The sequence below is a fragment of the Harpia harpyja genome, chromosome 3, assembly GCF_026419915.1.
Source record: "Harpia harpyja isolate bHarHar1 chromosome 3, bHarHar1 primary haplotype, whole genome shotgun sequence".
Taxonomy (NCBI): Eukaryota; Metazoa; Chordata; class Aves; order Accipitriformes; family Accipitridae; genus Harpia; species Harpia harpyja.
In genome coordinates, this window is record NC_068942.1 from 73,393,706 (window position 1) to 73,414,671 (window position 20,966).

Consider the following 20,966-nt stretch of genomic DNA (forward strand, 5'->3'; position numbering starts at 1 on the left):
AGCCAGGGCACGGCCGTAACTGCACTGAGGAGCCACGACCCAGAAAGCCCGTCCGTCGCACCTGCCGCCCAGGTGCCGGGTCCCGGGAGGGCCGTGGCCGGGCTGGGGGCGGGCCGGCCCGATGGGCCCGGGCAGGGCCGCGGCGGGCGGGGGGGGGGCGGTGGGGCCGCGGCCGGGCCCGGCGGCTGGAGCCGCCTCCTGACGTCGGGAACCTGCCGCGCGCGGGGGCGGGGCGGGGCGGGCGCCGGGAGCGGCCCGCGGGGCAGGCAGAGCCGGCTGGCGGGGCGCGGCGCCCGGCCTGCCACCGCGCCGAGGGCCGCAGCAGGTAGGGCGGCGGGCGGAGGGGGGAGCCGGGCCCCGGGCCCCGGCAGACAAAGGGCCCGGCCCGCCCCGCGGTGGAGGAGGGGGGGGACGACGGACCCCGTGGCGCACCTGGCCCGCCGCGCTCCCCCCCCCCCCCCCCCCCCCCCGGCGGCTCCGGCCGGGGCTGCCCGCCCTTCCCCTCAGCAGCCAGCGCGGCCCGGCCGGAGCCCCCGGGAAGGAGGCCGGCCGGCCTCGGCCGCCGCCCCGCAGCCCTGCTCGGGGCGGTGCGAGGCGGCCGCGGGGCTCGGCCGGCGGCTCCCGGCTCCCCTCCCCGGGCGCTTTGTCGGGGAGGCGGCGTTTTCCCGGCAGGGCCGGGCGGCGGGCGCGGTGTGGCGGGGCCGCTCGCGTGTCGTGACCGGGGCACGGGAGCCCGTACCGCCGGCTACCCCGAGCGGTTTTGCGTGTCCGCAGCGACGGAGAGAGGGGGGCGGGACGTGCGGTCTCGCCTCGTTCCCCCCCCCCAGCCAGGCCTGCGCCTTGCCGGGGAGGTCATTCATCCTCCCCGCCGGTGTCACCTGCGCTTCCCCGGGGCCGCCGGGGCGGGGGAGGCTGGCGATCGGGCCGGGGAGCGCAGCCCAGCCCAGATAAAATGGAGATCGCCTTTCCTCGGCGCATTTAGGAATGCAACTCCGATCCCGGGAGGTGGGTGAGGGGAAGGCGGGAGCCTGATGCGTGCCACTTTATTTTCCTTCAGCCGGGAGTGGAAAACGCGATCTTGTGGGAGAGGGAGGAGGAGAGGCCGCAGGAGCAGGCTGCCCGCAGCCGGGCTGTAGCAGCGACAACAAACAGGTGTGGCTGGGAGAGTTCCCGATAAGTGCCGCACGCCGCTGCTGCCCTCGCAGGTTCCAGCTGCCCGCTCTGCTGCCTGTTGCGGGGGAAACGAGGGGCGGTGTACGCCAAAACCCTCCCTTGGGAATTGCAGCCGGTGTTTCCTGTCCTGGGGTAGCGGCGTGGTTTGGTTTTTGGACCAGCTCATGCAGTGAGGGAGGGAGGGAGGATGGATGGATTTGTGGGCTCCCAACTTGTATCAGTGGGATGAGCAATAGGGAGGCTGTTTTCCTCCCGGCATTGGTGTAACCGCTCCTCGGAGTGTACTGTGAAAGGTTAGAGGAGCCAGGTTATGTCACCTCACTGATGTGCTGGTCCAGATCTTCGATGATGAGGGAAGCCCAGGCTGTGATTTGTGCACAGTGCTAGTGACGAGGAAATGTTCTGGAAAAGATGTCTCTCTCTTTTTTTTTTTTTTTTTTCCCTCACCACATTTCATCATTTCATTGATTGGATTCAGCTGCATGCTTCATTTCTTAAACAATCCTTTCTTCAGACCCTTAGTCTTACTTTACTGTGGGAATACTTCCAGGACTGCAGAGCTCCTACACATGGCACATGGGCAGCAGATCCTGGCACATGCTTCACGACTGCTTGTTGCCACCAGACATTTAAGGCACGAACACAAAGTGCAAGAGGCAGCGCTGGGTCCCGTGGCACAGGGAAATTTGGGAACTGCAGCTATGCACTGGTGTACTTCCACACTTCGTTAATAGCTCACAGTGTGTCATGTTTTTTTTGTATTTAGGATGTATAAAGATTAAGTGCCAAACGCCAAAATGAGCGTGACTTCGTGGTTTTTGGTGAGCAGCACTGGCATTCGCCATCGGCTCCCTCGGGAGATGATATTTGTTGGCAGAGATGACTGTGAACTGATGCTCCAGGTAACATGGCTTTGTTATGTTGTTTCTTCTGAAGATGCAGTAGATGTGAACGTAACTCTGGGGATCTGCAGAGATGTTGCATGCAAGACATCTTTTAAAAGGAACTTCCTTTTTTATGTTGAGTCTGTGGTTCCCATGAAGACTTTATATGTTTGTGAAAGCGCAAGTGAGGTTTCTTTCAAATTGCCATGTCATCAGATGGGTAGGAGCTGTAGTGGTGGGAGATTAATCAAATAGATTAACTGTCTTGACGCTGCTAGAAATAGTAAGCAAAGACATACCATTCCGTCCTGATCTGCAATTATGCTGCTGTTTTTTGTAGCTTTTAATGTGTGCACTGTTTACTAGTACGTGTGATTTGAATGGGGGCAGGGGTTTTTGTTTGCCTATTTTTCCTTTTGAGTTTGGTTAAATTGTCAGTGCTTGTACCTCTCACTTAGGTTTTTTTATTATGGTAGGAAATACTGATGTTTAGCAGAAAAACTCTAGCTGTTTTTGTGGGGTGAGTAAGGTGGTGACCTCTTCCCAAAGTAATTGTGTTACTCGGGCAAACTTGCAGCTTCTGTTAGTGCTTCCCATACCAGCATGTGTCTCTGCTGGACCTAATCCAACGTGTCTGAAGTGTTGACTGTGGTTTGATGTTTGACAGCATAATGTAATGGATGTCACTCCAAACAAATGGAGCTGGAATCTTGCAAAGAGCTTTTGAGAGGAGCAGTTTAGCTTGGGAATTTGTAGAAGCTCAGAATTAAATTAGTGTTTTTGCTAGATCCATGCCATGAGTACTTAAATACAAAAAAATATTTGATTGCACCTGCCTGTCCCCCTTTTGCCCCTTTACAAAGGTGGCAAATGTGCCTGTGGGTGGTAAAATTAGCAAGCTGTCTGCACAGCAGGGCCTCCCTCCTCATAATTTCCACTGCTAACCTGGTCACAGGTATGTCCTAAATGCTTTGCTGATGATCTACCAAGCAGGCGCTGTTTGTAGTTACTGCAGGGATTTTGTATGGTATGTTAGCAGGAGGTCTGTTTAGGAGGGTAGAAGTTCTTGTACAAGGTGTACTTGGAAGGCAAGGTGTTGTCTAGCTGTAATAAAATGTTGGTATCCGCAAAAGGAGAGTTTGCAGTGTTTGTACTGCTCTGCTAGCTGGCAGTGAATAGCATGGCTGTGCTGCAGAGGTAGAGTCTGAAGCATGCTCCTGTTCAACAGCAGATCATTTGTTTGGGTTTTCCCCTGAATCACACTATCTTTTATTTCATGTTTCTACGTGTCTGGTGAGGCATGTAAAGGTGAGACATTAAAAATGCCCTGATGTTTTCTGTAAGTCTGCATTTGACTGCTCAGAAACCTGATTGCCATGTTCTCTCATGACTTGAAGGGAGAAAACATACACAGTGGCCTTGGTTTCCAAAAATGGCCAGAGTTTTAGGGTGCCCATCTTAATACCTTTTGAAGGTACTCGAGGTTTGGTGTGTTTTTTGTTTTTTTTTTTACTGTCAGGGTTCAGCACTCTTTGAGAGTCACATGTCTCCAGTTGTACACCCTAAAATAAAAGTACCCAAATATCAGTCATGCTTAAAATGCATTGCTTTTTTCATGGGTTATTTATGGGGTTAACTGGACAACGTGGATTGTGAGCCAGTCTATATCACACGGAGTATTTCGTGCTTCTTTGCAAGTCTGAGCTGGCTTGTCAGTGTTGCATGTGGACTAGCAACCTTGCGACGCTCTACACTTGCCATGCTCTTTTCTACGAGGTCAATGAATTGAGATTCCTGAAGGAGCCAGCAGTATGTGTGACTGAAGCGGTTGTATTTGGGTGCTCATAGGTGGTGATGGTATTAAAGGAGATTTTCATTATTTCACCAGAGTGAAGACTCTGGATGGTCTGTAAAAGCCAGCTGCTTATGTTCACAGGATGACTTACATGTGACCCTTTATAAACATATTAGTTTATTATTTCCAATAATAAAGCTTTTTCTAGGATCACATGTAAGGTCTTATTTTGAACAGTATAGCACATTATTTTCCTAGCCATTTGCTTATAAAGACATTTTCCAGAGCTACCTTGGGCTCCAAATGAGACGATTGTAGTAAGACTCAGTGCGGAAGAGAGACTGTGAACAGAGACTTGATATCCAAGCAAAATTGTGTTTGAGCAGATGGAGGATGAGATCTAAAAATAGACTTTTTTTTCCTGCTGTGACTGTCCATGTCACAAAATCGTTGTGCAGACCGGCACAATCATTTGTCTTGGGGAAAGCTTAAGAAGCAGGGCAGTTATCAGAGCAGGCAGACAGAGCTCTTGTGACAGTGTTTGCACCTGTAGTGTTTCTGTGGTACTGACCCTGAAACTGTATATTCGCTGCACAGTTACTTTGCTTATGTATTTCAAGATACTGGCGTTTAATCCCTTAAAGTGCACAACTGGGAGCAGACTGGCAGTGTCTGGGGAATGGACTAGATGACCTGGTCAGTGTTTTTTTGTCTCTAAGACTGTTACTGCTGAGTGATTTCATCGTGATATGGTTTGTGGTTCCCTGTTGAGACCATGTGTATTAGATGGTGTGCAAACATACAACACAGAGATAACCCTTGTCCTGGAGACCTTGCAGTCTTGCCTTTCTCATTTTACTGTTTTAGGAGTGTCTTGTCTTTTGATATTTTCTTGGAACATGTTTTCTCAAGGTATCAGATCCCTAAATGGCAAAAAATGATGGCTTTGTCACCAAACAATCAAGCTTTAGTTTTGCCTGTGTTTGCTTACTTCATACAGGTACTAGATTTGCTTTCTGGTTAACAAAGAGGTGAAGAAAAACAGAGTCTTTAAGCTTAAAATTAAGTAGGTTTGATAGTGGGGAAACATAATCTACCTTGAAAACTTCTATACCTACTAAGAGGATTAGAAATATTTTAAACATTTTTTCAGCACTGTAAAGCTTCTAGTACAAGTAAATGCGAGATTTACATTGGGTTTGAATGTTAATGCACGGGCGAAAATGCCGTGTGGTGTAGCTTGCCATGCACAGTGTTGTTACGCAGAGTCAAGGGCTCAGCTGAGCCCTTTTTCTGAAGAACAGTGCTTGATTTCTTCAACAGTCTCACTGGCTCCCTTCAGGTAATGGTCAACAAACAGCAGGACTGTGGAAATCTAGACCTTCACTAACTTGCACTAGCGTGTTTTTTTCTGTGAAGGTTGGTGGTGGTAGGAAGTAACTCTCTGAAAAAGTTTACTTTTTTAAAAACAAAAAACAGAGGGTTTTTTGACCATCTTGAACAAAGTAATTCCCCTCCATGCCCCTGCTTTGGGAAATACAGTTGCCATTTTTATCAGCTTTGGTCATTTGCTTAATATGATGGGTATTTACTCGGGGGACAAACATTTTGCAAACTCAAAATTTTCACTTAACCGTTAAAACCTTCCCCTCTGCCCCTAAACAAAACATCTTTTGCGTTTTTGCTGAATGTAAATATTTAACAGAAGGGAAAGCAGGGTCATGATTTCCCTGTTTTTGTTTGAGAGAGAGATGTTTACTGGAAAATGTGGGAAAGCAAAATGTTTAACCAGTGCTTCCTTGAGTATTTCCCTCTCTTTAGAGCAATGGTTTGGGCATGCAGTTGTCCTACGCCAGGTGGTGAGTTACAGCAGGAGTAGGTGCAGATAGCATGATGCTTTCTGTTTTATGCCTTTGTCCTATGTGCCTTTTAAGACAGCTTGACACTTCTTATCAGGAGACAGTGTTTTCAAGTGCTTGTAATTCTGCTAAACTTTGTTAACTGTTTGGGATGAGAGTTTATTTTCCAGGCATCTGTTTAGGCAGTGTGTTCTGGATGCGATCAGCTCCCTTCTTCGGTCTTCACTGTGAGCAACTCTGAGAATAATGCTGTTTTCCTCATGTAAACTATTTAAAAGTATGTTTAACCTTCCTTTGAAGTTTTAGCATTGTAGAGCTGCAGGGGTGATGCTTTTCAAGAGTGAATGCCTAGGTCAGAGGTGATTCCCCCCCTAATCAATAATCTAAATGTATTTGACCAAGTTCCAAATCTTTGGAAAAAAAAAAAAAGTTGTAGTTTGCATGTGGTCAGCGGGGACTTGTTTGATACTATTGTCTTAAGTGCCGCTTCATCTGGCAGTGAGGTTGGTGATAGGACATATTGGAGGACAGAACTGTTGCAGGTTGGGCAAAGAAGAGCTAGGTGCAAGGATGCACCAGGCTGGGGTTTAGATGTAAGAGCAACTGTGCTAGATTAGATCTGGGTGCATCTAGCCCGGTATCCTGACTCAGACAGTGGTCAAAGCAGCTGTCGAGGAAAGTGTGAGGACAAGCCAAGAGTATAATGATACTTCCAGAGTACTTGCTCAACCTCTTGACCTGTGTTTCAGGAAGCCAGAGGCCAGATCTTTGCATCTAGTCATTGGTTTTCTACTCTATAAAGCCTCACCAGGAGATTAAGATTTGGCTGAGCGGGGAGGCACAACCAGGAGTCTTGTCACTTGTGCAGAGTGAGAGGAGGAGCAGCAGGACTTAGAGAAGTGGAGGGTGGTGCATATAGGGCAGAAGCTGTTCAGTGTGGGGAAAGCAAGCATTACAGGACGTGACTGCTGAGCAGCATCTCCCTTAGGCCTGAGATGGGTCAAGACTTGCTTTTTTTCTGGTGTCAGCAGATAGCTGTGAAAGCTACTAGCCAAGCATCTGTCACTGGTCCATATGGGACATTGCATGCTGCTTATAGTATCAATTAGTCAGTTCAAGTGGCAGGGGCTTGTGAGCTGAACATACAAGTTCGTTCTGCTGGTGAATCGGATAAATGGTAACGATACTGCTTGAATAGACATTTTGCTCTTTTTAGCTTGCTTTGTTAAAAAGCTAGGGAATTAGAAGCATTCTAGGCACCGAAGGAGCATTCTTATGGCTGCTAAGTCAAGTGTTTATCACTGCAGAGCAGTTACGACATACCAGTGTGAAGATTGCCTGTGTAATCCTGCTTCTGCCCTTGTGTACATAGGCATGAAGATGCAATCTGTTATTGTGTCGTTACCGGATATTTTTTCCCTGCAGGATCTGTTCCGTGTTTGGTACGCAGTGTGCACAGTACACTCTGCAAATAATACAGTGCGATGGTGAACTCTGCGTGTGTGCGACATCTGGTCAAATTAAGGTTTCATTGACCTGACATATCCTACCTTCCCCAGGCTGTACTTGATAATATGATGTCTCTCCTATGTAGTTTAGTAAGTGTAGACATAAACAAGTGTGAATAGGTGTGGTGTAGTTTGTCTACAGCATTATGCTAGGAGGAAGTAGATGGTGTGAACTTGGTAGATTATCTTTTTCCTGGTACTTCTAGGTAAATTCACTGCAGTGCAGAAGTCGCTATCGCTCCATCACTCGGGTATTTCCTGCATTGGGAGCTCCCAGTAAAAGCCATGGGGAATCTCTGCTGCCTTTAGTGTCCCGACCTCCTTCCCCACCAAGGTGCAGGGCCAGAGTGGGAAGCTGTAGCTGGGATAGGGTGGTGCCCCGCTCGTGCTGTTTTGCTGCAGTTATCCAGAGGGTGTAAACCAGCACCTAAGTTAGTCCCTGGGCGTTGGGAATTGCCAAGAGTCATTCATTAGGTGTCACAAAGCAAGTAGGTGTCTTACAGGCAGAAGGGAAAGGATCTAGCCTTGGGAAGGCTCAGCTTTTTGACAGGTAGTGTTTCTAGGTGCCTGGGCAGCAGCTGTGGGAGGAAGGATACACATCCTGTATTTCCAGGCCTAGAGTTGTTTTTTTGGCTCTTGCCTCTCCCATTGTTTTCTGTTAATGTGCAGTTGATGGGACGATTACGATGTCTGATGAAATGTGGGTTGAGGAGGCTGGAGGCATGGCAGGACCGGCAAACCTGGGAGGGGAGTTCGTTGCTGGAGGCAGGGTAGGGAGAGCCGTGATGGTGGCACTGCAGGCAGGTGGTTATTAGGGGTGAGAGGGCTGCATGCAGCTGGCAAGGTGCTGGCTGGAAGCCTGGCCTGTGAAGGGAGGGCTTGTCCCTCTCTGGAGCGGGCAGGGAATAAGGGGGCCCCTTTCATGTCCGAGATCCTGATCCGGGCACTAGCACACACCTCAGCTGCGCTATGGAAATTGAGGCTTCTGTCCCACCTGAGTTGATGTTTTTCCATGCCTCCTTGGTGGCTATGTAAAACGAAGGGAAAGCCAGTGCATCTGCAGGCAGCCTGTTCCCTGCCTGTGGTCAGGACCTGACCCTGGGTCACTTGAGCTGGTGCTCCACTTTGGGAATGGGGAACCAGCAAGCAAAACCCCGTTTTACTCCAGAATAACGGGTTAAGTTTTTATGGGAACTATGCCAGCCTCCAAATCCCTTTGCCAAGATGTGGGGATTACAGTTTAATTTTCCTGGGGGATTTCTCTCCTTTGTTCACTGCCTTATTTTTTGCATGCATACTCAGGCCCTGGTCCTGTCACAGATCCACTAAGCCTGTGATCTTGACTGCAGCAAAGCTGAAGGCAGGAGCCTCTGCAGCTTGGGAGCTGTAAAGTGAGCCCAGCCCCAGGATGAGGTGGCTACACTTGCTGAAGAGACAATTGTCTGCTTAGGCAGAGCCATTTAGAAACTGGCAGCACATTCCCCTGGGAGCGATCAGGCTGCCTCTTGTGGGGCTGTCACACTTGCAACCAGCCTGGGGCAGAACAGAGCATTCACTAATACTCTGGAAAAGTACTGAAGTGGCCAATATACACAACTCTGTGAAATGCATCGTGGTGAAAGAGAGAGACCCAGCGTTCATATCTGTCATTAAATGTTATCCATGGTTTTACTTTTGAGGAGCAAAAATCGTATTTCAGGCCAGAATGCAAGGGATTTTTTTGTTTGTTTTTTGGGTGGTTTTTTTTTTTTTAAATTTGGCTTTGTCTGTCTCCCTTCTAAAGTGGGACACTGGGAGAGGTTTGTATTTCCTTACTGGGACACTTGTGCAGAGCACAGTGCTGGCAGAAATGTAACCTGTTCACTATGGAAAGTATTTGAGCAAATGTTTATTGCATGCTGCCACCAGAATGCTGCAGTTAGCTTGTGCCAGACATTCACAACAGACTGTAGTGAGGAATAGGGAAACTGCTCTCATTTGTTTATTTTATCTCCAATACCACGATGCCTCATGGCACTGGCAGGGCTGTGGTCCAAATCTCAACCCTGAGCAGTACGTTTTTGCCCATAGTAATTCTCCTGGGGAAGAAGCAGCATCTGTATCTACGTAGACAGCTGAGCTGTGTCTGCTCCCTTGGCCCTGTGGGGAAACGCAGGCTGTCTGGCTGTATTTCTCCTCCTGCCTTCCTAAGCAGGTCTTGTTTCCTTGTGGGTTTTGCTCGGCATCTCTGCGGCTCATACTTTCATCCGGAGTGCCCGGTCCTATGTATCAGACTCTTCACCAAACACAGTGCTGTAGGGTATCTGCAGCACACATAGCCAGCAAGATATGTACCTCTGTGGAGACTCCTGCGCACTTCTTTTGCTGCTTTTGCTGCTCCCATGCTAAGTAGGGGCTTTTGCTGATTTGATGCATGCAGTTTTGAATCACAGGTGAGCTGCCTGGTTGCATGACTGATTGGAGACTGATGATCCAAGATGTTGGTACTGATGTGGGACTGGCAGACCCAGAGATGCCATTCCTGTCTGTGATTTGGACTATCTGTTTAATATGATCGTGGAAGAAAGAAGAGCTATAAAATACCTCTCTCTTCAGATATATGCTGCACGTGCATTTTGTCTACTACGCATTTAAAACATGATGCATTGTAGATAGTATGATGGAGAAGCAGGACAGCCTTATATTAGGAAGTGATTTGAATGTCTGGAAATGCAAGCCCTGGATGAGCTTAGTGTAGTAACAAATCAGTGTCCATGTTTCCCCTTCAGAGAAGTGTACATGTTGTTAATCAGAAAAGCACACATTGTGTTTTCCCAAGAGTTGTTTTCATTTGATAACAGGTCCAGTGTTGGGATATGGTGAGAACACGGTGTTCCTCCTTCATTCCTGGCCTCTTGGAGTGTAGTCTTATTTCTTGCCTGCAGATCACTAGTGCTTAGTACACCTCCCTTCCTTGCCTTCTTTTCCCATTCTTGATCTTGTCTGAGGTGCTCCAGCTCTGGTTTTGCTGTTTGGGTCCAAGCAGAATCTCAGTGATCCTTGCCAGAGCTGAGGAGTGCTGCTCACCCTTTTGCGAGTGCTCTTCCAGTGAAACAGATTAACTGTGAGGGTTACCAGTTACTTTCTGCTTTGACATCTGGGTATAAGCACTTCAGGGTTTTTTTAACGCTTTCTTGGAAATTCACATTTTTTTTTTCCCCACTTGGACCCCTGTATCCCCTCCTGACAGATGGATCAGTCTTGCCTTTTGTTGTGGAGGTTGTGACTGATCATAAGCAAGGCTCAGTATGTGGTGCAAGTGTGCATTTAAGCTGGGGAGTCCTCTTATATTTGTGATTCAGTCAACTTAATTGCAGCTTTTCAATTTATAGATGCCTAAAATCTTTCCAGCAGAGTTGCAGATCATTGGGAGCTCCGCACCCATGGGCTGCTCTGTAATGTGTGTTGACTCAGGCTTCTTAAATCACTTTCTGTGATTCAGTGGGTCATGCATTAGAAACCACTGGCGTGCTGGGCTGAAGTGACTTCTGCAGTACTGTTTTTGGGCTCTTGGCTGTTACCAGTCTGGAAACTGGTTAGTCTTTTCTTGGAAGTGGGATTGAGGCAGTCTGTTCCTCTCTGAGAACAAAAGCATGATCAGCCGCTGGGTTGCTGCTGTCACTGCATGCAAGAGCGGTTTATGTTAAATGTGACTGATGTTGAAATAAACCACAACTCGGCTCTCAAGTAAGAGTGACCTTTGGCATGTCTGCATCAAAATAAATAAGGTGTGATTTTAGTTATTTTAAGTTGAGTTTCCTTGGAGACAGGCCCTTAGGAACTCCTGCTGCCAGTTCCTGTGATGTTTGCTGGTTTGTCATAAAACTAAGAAAATTCCTCTCTTCTCCACAAAAGCATGAAATTTCACTGAAGCGCGATCTGTGTAACAGTTTGCCATGTTCCTGATGTGCTCTCTAAAGAGATGCTGAGAGGTACTATCAGGACTATGGGTCAAATTTTGCGTATCATTTTGACTCCATCTTGAACGCAGCTGAAACTTCCAAGGAAGATGGGAGGTTTTGGCATAAATTGGTTTCTTTGGTGACCTCTTCCTGCTTTTATGTAGGGGAATATCGTGCTGCTGGAATATATCTCTGCTCCCCTATGATGACTCTTGTCTGGATTGGGACCCCTGAGTGGCTGTAGTCAGCTGTTTTAAAATACAGCAGCCCAAAGGCTGTGCTGACTTACATCAGGGCCAGATCCGGGGCAGATTGAATTTTTGGGAGACAGCTGGTTCCCAGAAATAAACCCTTTTTTAAAATGACCTGTGACTAGGTACCAATAAAATCCACCCTAATTTTTTTGTCTGGATTAGCTTTTTGGTGTGGAAGCCTTTCTGCCCTTAGAAGGGGGCTAGAGGGGTTGTTCTGCCTTTAAATTCTGTTAATCTTTAAATGAGTGTCTGTGACATGCTGTAAAAAGCTAAAGCAAACACTGCTGCACCAGTTAATCAAAGTTCCCTCACATCCCGTTGGGAACAGTGATGTCCACAATTTTGGGTAGCAAAGGGACCAGAGAAAACCTTGCATCTGTGCTGTGCAGGCAGGATCCCTGCGCGTGGTTGTCTTTGAGTCTAGCAGGATGAAACGTAGTTATATAAATGCCCATGGATGGGGAAGGGATTTCTACCCAGTGGCTGTGGGGATGGACCCTGGGCAGGCAGGGCAGTGGAAGGAGAGCTTCTCGCATCCTCCCAAAGGGTGTGAGGGCCCGTGTGGCAGGTCAGGTACAACCCCAGCTCGTGAAGCATCAGCTGCTGTGATACTCGAGCCTGCGGCTGGAGACGTTCATGCCCTCAGGGCTGTGTGCTGAGGTGCGGGCCCTGGACAGCATTCCTCAACCATCCCTACCTGGACCATCCTTACCTTAATGCTGCACATACGTGCCACAGCCACTTGAGCAATTGCAAATTGGACTGAGGGGCTGCATCTAATATGAATAGTAGCGGAAAGAAGCAGCAGCTTTCCACTGCAAACACTTAAGACCTGCCCTACCTTGAGGTCGGTGTCAGACACCAAGCGTGGGGATTGCATGGGGGCGAGAGTTTTGCGTGTGCCCCTGCTGCGAGGGCGTTGCTGTGCATCGCTTCCCGCATTCAGGGCTCGGCATAGCAGGATATAGGAGTGGGGTGTCCCTGACCATGTTGTCTCTGCCTGTCCCACCAGTTGTTGCCTGTTTCCTTAGGGAGCGATTGCTGTCTGAGCAGCACCAGTTGGACAGCAAAGCATCAAGTGCTGCCTCGTTTTTCAGCTGGGACTCATGTGAGCTGACACCTTGTAAATTCAGCAGTGTATGGGTAACTGTATTAGTGAGGCAGCTGGAGGCCTGGAGTCACCTGCCCCTCTCCTCACTGCCTCTGCTTGTGTTGGCATGTTGTGAATGGTGAGAGGGACGTTGCAAGGTGGAAGGGCAGTCTTCTGGCCAAGTATGTGCTTGCTTCATACTGGTACTTCAGGGTTATTCTGGAGGACAGGTCTCCTGGACTGACATATGCTGTGCAGGGGGAGGAGGTGCCATTTATCAGCTGTTGGGATATTACCAATACGCTTGACGTTGGCAGGGGCAGAAGAAATTCCTGCAAATGGTAGCAGTTTGTCTGGGAAAAGCCTCTGTGTTTTCACCAAGGAATTCCCCTGAAACAATCTTTGCCTCTGCATGCTTGCAAGGAAGTAGATAGTGGCTTGCCGAGAGTGGTGCTGTGGAAACCATTGTGTTTATACTTGGCAAAAGGGAAGGGCTTTTCACTAAGAACTTGTTGGTTGATGCCCAGGAAGAGGAGGATTAGCTGATTTAAAGCTTGGCTCGACTCTCTGCTCTGGTAGCACACCCTACCCTCCCTTGGACTGAGATACCAGGGAGGTCTCAGTGTCGTGTGCGCATGCTGATGGAGTGACCGGTTCCAGCCACCGGTTGAGGTCAACTGCAGCAACAGTTCAAGTTATAAGATGCAGTAGGCCTAAATACAGACAGTCTGGTGTCTTTATAGCTGTTACACTTATGCCATATTTCAAAATTATTCAGAGATTTTGTTCTAACACTTCTTCCTCCGTAGTCTGACACTATTCCTGCTGAAGTGTCATACTCTGCTTTGAAGATAAGGTGCATTTGGTACTTGTGCATTGTGGCAAAGCTAGTGGCACCAAATCACCGTCTGGTTGAGTGTTCTCAAACCTAGCTTTAAATGTGAATTTTCCTAGAGTTGCTTTCTTTCTCATCCCAGGTTTACTAACCTCCCTCCAACTTTGAAAACCTCCTAGAATTTAAATCAACTCCGGGACATAATCCTGGGAACAGTGTACACTGTTGTGAATAAGTTTGGTTTGTAACTTAAGAAAATGATTTTTTGCTTTTTGAAAAATAGGAAGAAATCATCCCAAATAGGAATGTCCCTAGTGATGAGGCCATCGGCTTCAGCTGGTGAAAAATGGAGCTCTTCTAGTTCGCACTGGCTGAGATCCTGCCCCCAGGCTTTCAGTTTGACTGGTTTTGTTTTCAGTGTGTATTGATATAATTTATTGAAATTATGGTGTTGTCTTGACAGCCTTTGGTGATTTTTTTCTTTTATTATTTTTTTTTTTCCTCTCCATGCAAATAGTGTATTGTCTTCAGTGAACTGTTTAAACAACCATGGAAGCATTTACTGTTTATCCTTTGGTTATTTATAGTAGTAAATAATATTTAGTCCTTCCTGCTTTTCCCCTCTCTCTCCCTACCCCATATCAAGTTAGTTTGATGTCTAAATGTTGCTTTGATTAACAGTGTCTCTTATGCCTGACTGGTCTCACATTCATTGTGCTTTCATTGCCAGTCCCGCAGTGTCGATAAGCAGCATGCTGTAATCAACTATGACAAGGAGAAAGATGAGCACTGGGTGAAGGATCTTGGGAGCTTAAATGGCGTAAGTAGCAAACCTCCTGGCTGATGGAGGCGAACATGCGACGTGCTGAGTCTGCAAGCGCTTGTGCAGTTACTTAATTCTACTGTTAGACCCTTTTGGGTCACTGCAACTGTTGGCATGAGTTAAGCTGAACATACATAATTACTTGCAAGGCCTGAGATGGAGGTCATGTAGCATCTCATCTTAGAAGAGCAAAGCTTTGGTGAATATTCTGTTTCTTTTTCCCTTTCTTTTGGTGGCCTTGCAGAATGCTTCAGGGCTCTCAAAATCATAGACCCTCTTGCAAAAGAGGAGGAAATCAGTCTCATTTTGGGGATGTTAACATTAAACTGGTGAAGATTCTGGAACAGCTGTTGAGCATGAGCAGGGTGACCTTTTGGCAATTCATTTGTTAGTGCATGGTGTGATTTATGGGATGATGAGACATTTAATTTCTTTGGGGAGAAGCTATTTAAAACCACTTCTTTTTTTACAATAAAAATTGCTCTTTTGCCTGCCTTGAGCCTGGTTTGTGTGAAGACCGAGGGATGTGAGCTCAGAACAGGGAGCTGAGCCTGCCTGAATCTTAACCCTTGCTCTGGTCCTGGTTCACACAGTGGTGTTAGGCAGCTCGCCGAGGGCTTTGTCTGCCCACCTGAATTCTGTGATTTTTAAATACACCATCATAGTTAAAACTGTCCTAATGTCATAGCATGCCTCTTTTTTTCACTGTTTCTTCATACCAGCGGAGCTATTCCTCTGCTGGGGCAGATCCAAGCTAGATTCACGTAATTGTCTTCCCAGTAGGGGTTTTACTGCAGTCATTGTTTTGGGCTTAGAAACAGAAGCCCTCTACCATCACAACCACAAGACAAACCCAGAAACTTTTACAAAAACAGTGGCTAAAGCAGATCTCAACTGTTCTGCCTCTTCCGGCATCTGGAAGCAGCAAGAATGAGTGTTAATCCTTCTCAGCGTAATAGCTGAAGCACAGAGCCCTGCTGAAACGGGAATATTTCCAGTAACTGGTCTGGGCTCTAGCTGGATACCTGGTTGAAAACCTGTGGCAAACTCATGGTGGCAAAATAGCAGCTGAAAATTCTGCTTGCAAGAGAGGGAAAGCTTGTGCCACTAATTCTCTTCTATCTTCACACGCTAAAGCATATGAATTTACAACACTTTAATAATAGACTTGTGCTCAGAGGGGCAGTGGAGTAAAAGGAGTTACAGCAGTGCCTGTCTTCTGCAGTTGGTCAAATGCACCTTTGTTGAAGAGGACTGTTGCAGCCAAACTGAATTTATTTTGCATGAAAGAAACAGAGGTCCTTATCTGTTTTCCTCCCTGAAACTAAAGAAATCACTTTTGAGGACCTTGATTTTAATTCAGTTTTCAGAATTTGCTTTTTTTTTAAATTTACTTCATGGCTTGTCAACAATGCATTATATGGCTTTGCTGGATAATCTGGTTCATATTAATTGTCAAAATGTTTTGTATTGTTTTTATTATAATGTTCAGCTGATTCTGCAGTCTCTATTATGGATCTCTTGGTTTTGAAGGTAGTGTTTCTATCTGCAACAAGCAGTTTCCTTGGGTTATTTTATTTGAAGTTACCATGGATGAATAGATAACAACATCAAAATGGGTTTTCTTGCAGACTTTTGTTTTGCAGAAAATTCAGCAAATAATTATTCCTGTTCCGGATCTGACTGTTGGGGGATTTTTAAATATTAAAAAATCTCATGCAAATAGGAATTCCATGCCTTCCTGACTTCACTGCTTTTATTCTGAAATTACAGGCCTGTTCCCTGGTTCCTCTGTAAATTGCCAGGAGGCTGGGGGCTGTTGTCTGCTGAGGTTCTAGTTTCCTGCTCTAGCATTTATTTTTCACCTGTGGTTAATACTTGGTCTTATCATGTGTGTTTGGCTTGGCTGAGGCGAGAAGGCAGGAGAAGACTGTGCCTCAGTGGTGGAAACATGTAAATTCATTTTCTAGCATAATTTTGATTCATCAGAGCGTAGCCGCATTTGTATTGAGGCTACAAAGACCCAGCAGCAGGTTCCTGGTCTGTGAGGCTGGGTGAATCCCACCTTGCGAGGTAGGGTAGCTCCTGGTGTCTGTGACTGCCCCAGGGGCAACCGAGTGCCTAATTCCCATCAGCACGCTGGTGCTTCTTCAGCTGAGTTCCTGATCTATTTTTGTTTGGCCCAGGTTATAATAAAAGTACGTGGGTTTATTTATGAAAGATGTCCATAAATGCTTCATTTGTTCCTCAGTTCTGCGAGAATTGTTCCTTAGGGGGTCCCCTCGGAAAGCAGGCATCCGAGACATCTGAGATGTTCACAGCTGTGAAGTACATTTCTTGCACCTTTACAAGGATAACTTAGTTTCTCTGGGCCTCAGTTAATTGTCTGGAGCATAGGAAAAATGAGTATGCGAATCTTTTGCACAAGGGGTCTGTTGTACTGATATATGGTGTCTTGGACAATGTGGCCTCAGACATCATGGTGACGCCACAGCAAACGTGTTTTCCTGTGCATTTTCATTTCCCCCTTCCTCTGTGATAGGCTTTGCTTGTTAAATTATCAGGCCTTGGGGCTGACACCAGTCTTGTTTGACATCCAGTGGAAAACTGATTCCCAGCTCGGTAGTTAATGAGTTGCACCGTTTGCTGCTCTTGCTGCTTGTGAAGGGCACAGGAGAACCAAGAGCATCTGAAGCATCTAACTTCTGGCACCTCATTTATGTATTCAAGTCGGGGACTAAAATTTCATTTGCAGTTGGTGGAAAGGTGAATCTCCCTAGAGGTCTCTTCAGAGCACTTTGCTTTGAAGCATAATTGGGGTGCTCTAACTTGCCCATGGGAGCTATTTGCTGGTGTTGATTTTTCTAGGGAACTTAGCTCCTCACCTGTCTGACTTGGTGCTAGTGCACCCTGACTGTGTGCAGTGCTGTTGGCAGGTGGGCGTGGGTGCCCTCCAGGAGCCCCGACCATCTGAGATGCATCACCTTGATACCCTCAGTCAAAAAACATTCCTGTGCTTCTTTCCTGCAGACATTCGTCAATGACGTGAGGATTCCTGACCAGAAGTACATCACCCTAAAACTGAATGATGTCATTCGCTTTGGCTATGATATCCTTCTCATCTGAAGTGGGAGTGGGATGTGGTCTTTGATTGGGTTTTGTGCTGTTTGCTGCATGGGGAGTTAACAGTGCTAGTTGTGACTAATGAGTAAGGGTGTTTGTTTTGCCTCCTGGAGCCTTTGGATGGCTCATAAGCTTTTGTTTCTCCACCATCGACCTGATTCAGAGCATATTAATCATGATGCCTGCTACCTTCATTGAACTTTGAATCAGGCCCTGCACTGGCAATAGTGACTGTGGAGGTGCCTCTTCAGTCTCTTTCTAAGGAAGGGTTGCATTTTTTCTTTTTATTTGGGTGGCAACTGTAGCAGGTACCAGATGGGGAGCAAACATATTTCATATGCTTTTGTGTGAACTAACATCTTCCTTTTTTTTTTTCATCCAACTTGTGTGTTTTTGTTCATCGTTTCACCCAAATGCTTGCTTTCAGACAATTTGCAGGTCTTCAGCCTTAACCATTTAGCTTTGGGGCTTGTGGTCAGACCTTTGACTGTGTATCGATTGAAGTTTGCCTGTGCAAGTTGCTTCTGCCACAAAATGCAAGAGTAAATCTCTCTTTAGCAGCAGCAAATTTCACCTCTATCGAGGGAGGCTAGGCTGCAGTTACTGCTTTGTTTACAGAGTCACAAATCCTACTAGTGTCTGCTAAAACACCTTTGCCTTCATTCCCCTTCCTTTTTATAATGATGTGACTGTATGACTGGCTGTAAGCATAGATGTTGGAATGCCTTTCTGAGCCTGCAGAGCAACAGTGGTAAGTAAAGGCTCCTATTGCTGCCTTTTCATGTAATCTAATCCTTTTTTAAACTTTTTCTCAGTTGCTTCTATCTGCCAAACTTTACCCACTCAGGCTGAATTTAGAAGTAGGAAGTGTCTTCTCCAGGTTTCTTTTTTCTTTTGCGGGGAAATTTCAGTTAAAACAGTCCAGACATTTCTGAGAATAGAGGCAGAGACTAAATTTTACCATTGGCGGGGGAGGAAGTGTTTGGCTGGAAAACTCTTGTGCATCCTTGACCCCGAGGCCACATTCTTGTGCCTTTTGTTGTCTCCATGATAATGAGTTTGTGCTTGGTCATGCTGTAGCCCTTGAAATACTCCAAACCTTGTTGGAGCCCAGAGAGCTGAAGCAGCAAGGAGAGGCTGAGCCTCCATGGTCTTCCAGGGATCAGGGTATCTCGGCTCTAAGCAGTGACAGTGCAGGAGCACTCACTATTGCAACAGGGATGCTTAAACTGATGTGCGTGCAATTCTGGATCTGCTGGAAAAGAGGGGTTTTTAGGCCTTGTGTAAGATCATACTTTTAGTCTTAGTGTTGCTCTGTCTCTTGCCATTTTAGAAATAACAAATCCTTGGTTCACAGTGGTATTTCTTTTTTTTAAAAGGGAGGTAGTTGCTGAATCTTAAAAAAAATAAAGAAAAAAAAAAAAAGAAGAAGAAAGGTGTGGCAGTACACTCCCCCCAGCAGGAAACAAAACACAGCTTATTTGCCCTCAGATCAGTATTTGAACAGGGTGCAGTTGATGAGGGTTCAGGCATACATGGGGGGGGGAAAATACTCAGTAGCCCCTTACTGAGTGCTGCCCAGTAAAAGAGCACTGCCATCTGGGATCATGTCATTAAAGGTGGCATCTCTGTGCACACGTGATGAGGTCTGTTACAGTTCCATAGGTAACCTCAGTTCTAGCTTTTTGTAACTTTGCAAATGTTTTTTTGATGTAGCTGGTCATGTGTCTTATGGTCTCTAGATGTGTGGGGAAACTCGTAAAGATTTGCTGTTAACTCCAGTCTAGCAAAGGCATAAGCCAGTGCCTAGAGAGTGGGTAGGTTTTAATAGCTGCGCTACAGGTTTAAACTTTTTATAGAAAGCAATTCTGAGTGCTAAGCAGCTGAGTTGAAGTGTTTAGTCCTGCAGCCCTTACATGGATACTCATGTGAAATGAATGATTGTATTTATGAATTGTAGAATTTATTGCCCTCAACAGGAAACTTTAAAGAAGGTGGGTTTTAGTCATCTTTTTACTTCAGCGTAGTTGCTATGGCAGTTACAATCTCTTCCTCTCCTTTGCTGCTTCAGTGCCACTCTCTTTAGCAGGGCTTTCTGTGCATACTGCGTTCAACTTAGTGTGGATGGCAGCATCTCCTGAGGTCTCAGAGTCAGCTGTGCGCTGTTGCATAAGAGTGTTTTTCCCTTTTCCATTTACAGTTTCACTTACAGACACTGCAGAGTTTCCCTGCTATGCCAGTATCACTTGGTTTATTTTTACTCTAATATTTTCCATCTTTCCTTTTTCCTCCCCTTTGCTCTGTGCTGTGCTGATTGGGTTGTTCATGATGACACTGCCAGATGCTTCCTTTTTTTTTTTTTTTTACGCAGTGTTGCTGAGGATTATTGCCTAGGCTCAACCATGTTGAACACCTCCCTTCCTAAGAGGTCACGGCAGCTCATGACCTAATTTACTTTTCATCTAGGAAACTACAGTGGCTGAAAGGCCTTGTCAGGGCAAGAGAGCACCAGAATCCCAGGCATCTCTGCAGGGAGCTGAGCTCTACTGTTCCCTTGTCCAGAGTGTGTGAGATTTGCCCCATCTTGGGCAGGATACCATGGGGAGAGAGTGGTCTGCCTGGAGCTGCCAGCTGACTGAAGAGGAGTGGGGTGTGAGTTGAGTCAGGGCTCTGATTACTCCCCTGGGCTCTGCACGGAGCTGCTAGTGCTCCCCCAAGCTTCTCCTACCTTGCTACCCTTTGCTGCCCGTGCTCCCCCAAGCTTCTCCTACCTTGCTACCCTTTGCTGCCCTTCGGTTGGCATGGGTCTGGCCAGCAGATGTGATTGCACGCTGTCTTGCAAAACATGCATGACAAAGACCATGGTGGGATACAGCACGGGCAACTTCTAGTACCCTGTGTATTTTAAGCTTCTCTGGTTTTATTATCTTGTTTTCTTTCTGTGACTAAATGCTAGAATTCTCTGTCCATCCAATTCCTTTGCTGTTTCCTTAATGAGTTCTGTACATTCAAACATGTATGTCCTGGAACAAATTCAACACAAAGTCCCAGAAGAAGCATTAAAGGTAAGGGTGTCTGGGTGCAGATGCGTTTTTAAAAAAAATTTAAGTGCTTTAGTAATGGTCAAGTAGACTGAAATATTAAAATACTTTTGACAGCAGTGAAATGTTCCACAATGTGAGACTCTCCTTGGATTGGGACTTAATAAAACCTTCCTTTGAGGAGAGATACATTTCCCAGTTATCTCAGCTCTGATCTCTCTTATCCCTGTCCTAACATGTAGATGAAGTTATTTATGTTTTCATGACTGCCAACAAAAAAGGTTAGTAAAACTGTAATGTATTAAAGAACAGCCAGCACATTAGCTTGTGGGTGAAGCACAGCAGAACTTGTTCCCTCCCAGAAGTGGAGCACAGATGCCTTTTTCTGAGCATAGTGACTTAGGCCAGCTCCATCACAGTTCCTCCAGCAGGCTAAAGTTCGCTTAATTTATTCCTGTATGTCATCTCATTTTTGCCTTCAAGCTCCCAATTTTTACTTACTGAGCAGTCCTCTTATGAGTGAAGTGTTTTTTAAACAAAGAGCTCAGTAGCAGGTACGATATATTCAAGCATCCTCTTATCTAAGGTGGAAAAGCAACCCCCTCTAGGCAAGAAAGCTGTCATGTTCAGCTGAGGGACT

The 20,966-nt window shown here is 46.6% G+C and overlaps 1 protein-coding gene across 6 annotated transcripts in view; it reads left to right on the forward strand.

The window, feature by feature from the left end:
• The first annotated feature begins 234 nt into the window (after positions 1-234).
• Positions 235-20,966, forward strand: part of CEP170B (centrosomal protein 170B) — a 59,815-nt gene continuing 39,083 nt past the window's right edge. For 5 of the 6 annotated variants that reach the window (XM_052783357.1, XM_052783361.1, XM_052783359.1 and 2 more), the window contains exon 1: positions 20,298-20,350. In XM_052783357.1, the coding sequence (XP_052639317.1) occupies positions 20,300-20,350 (51 nt within the window). In that variant the 5' untranslated portion in view covers positions 20,298-20,299. Of the gene's footprint in view, positions 326-1,939; positions 2,076-14,069; positions 14,160-17,192; positions 17,272-20,291; positions 20,351-20,966 lie in introns of those variants that run through there. The other variant, XM_052783363.1, reaches the window with a different exon arrangement.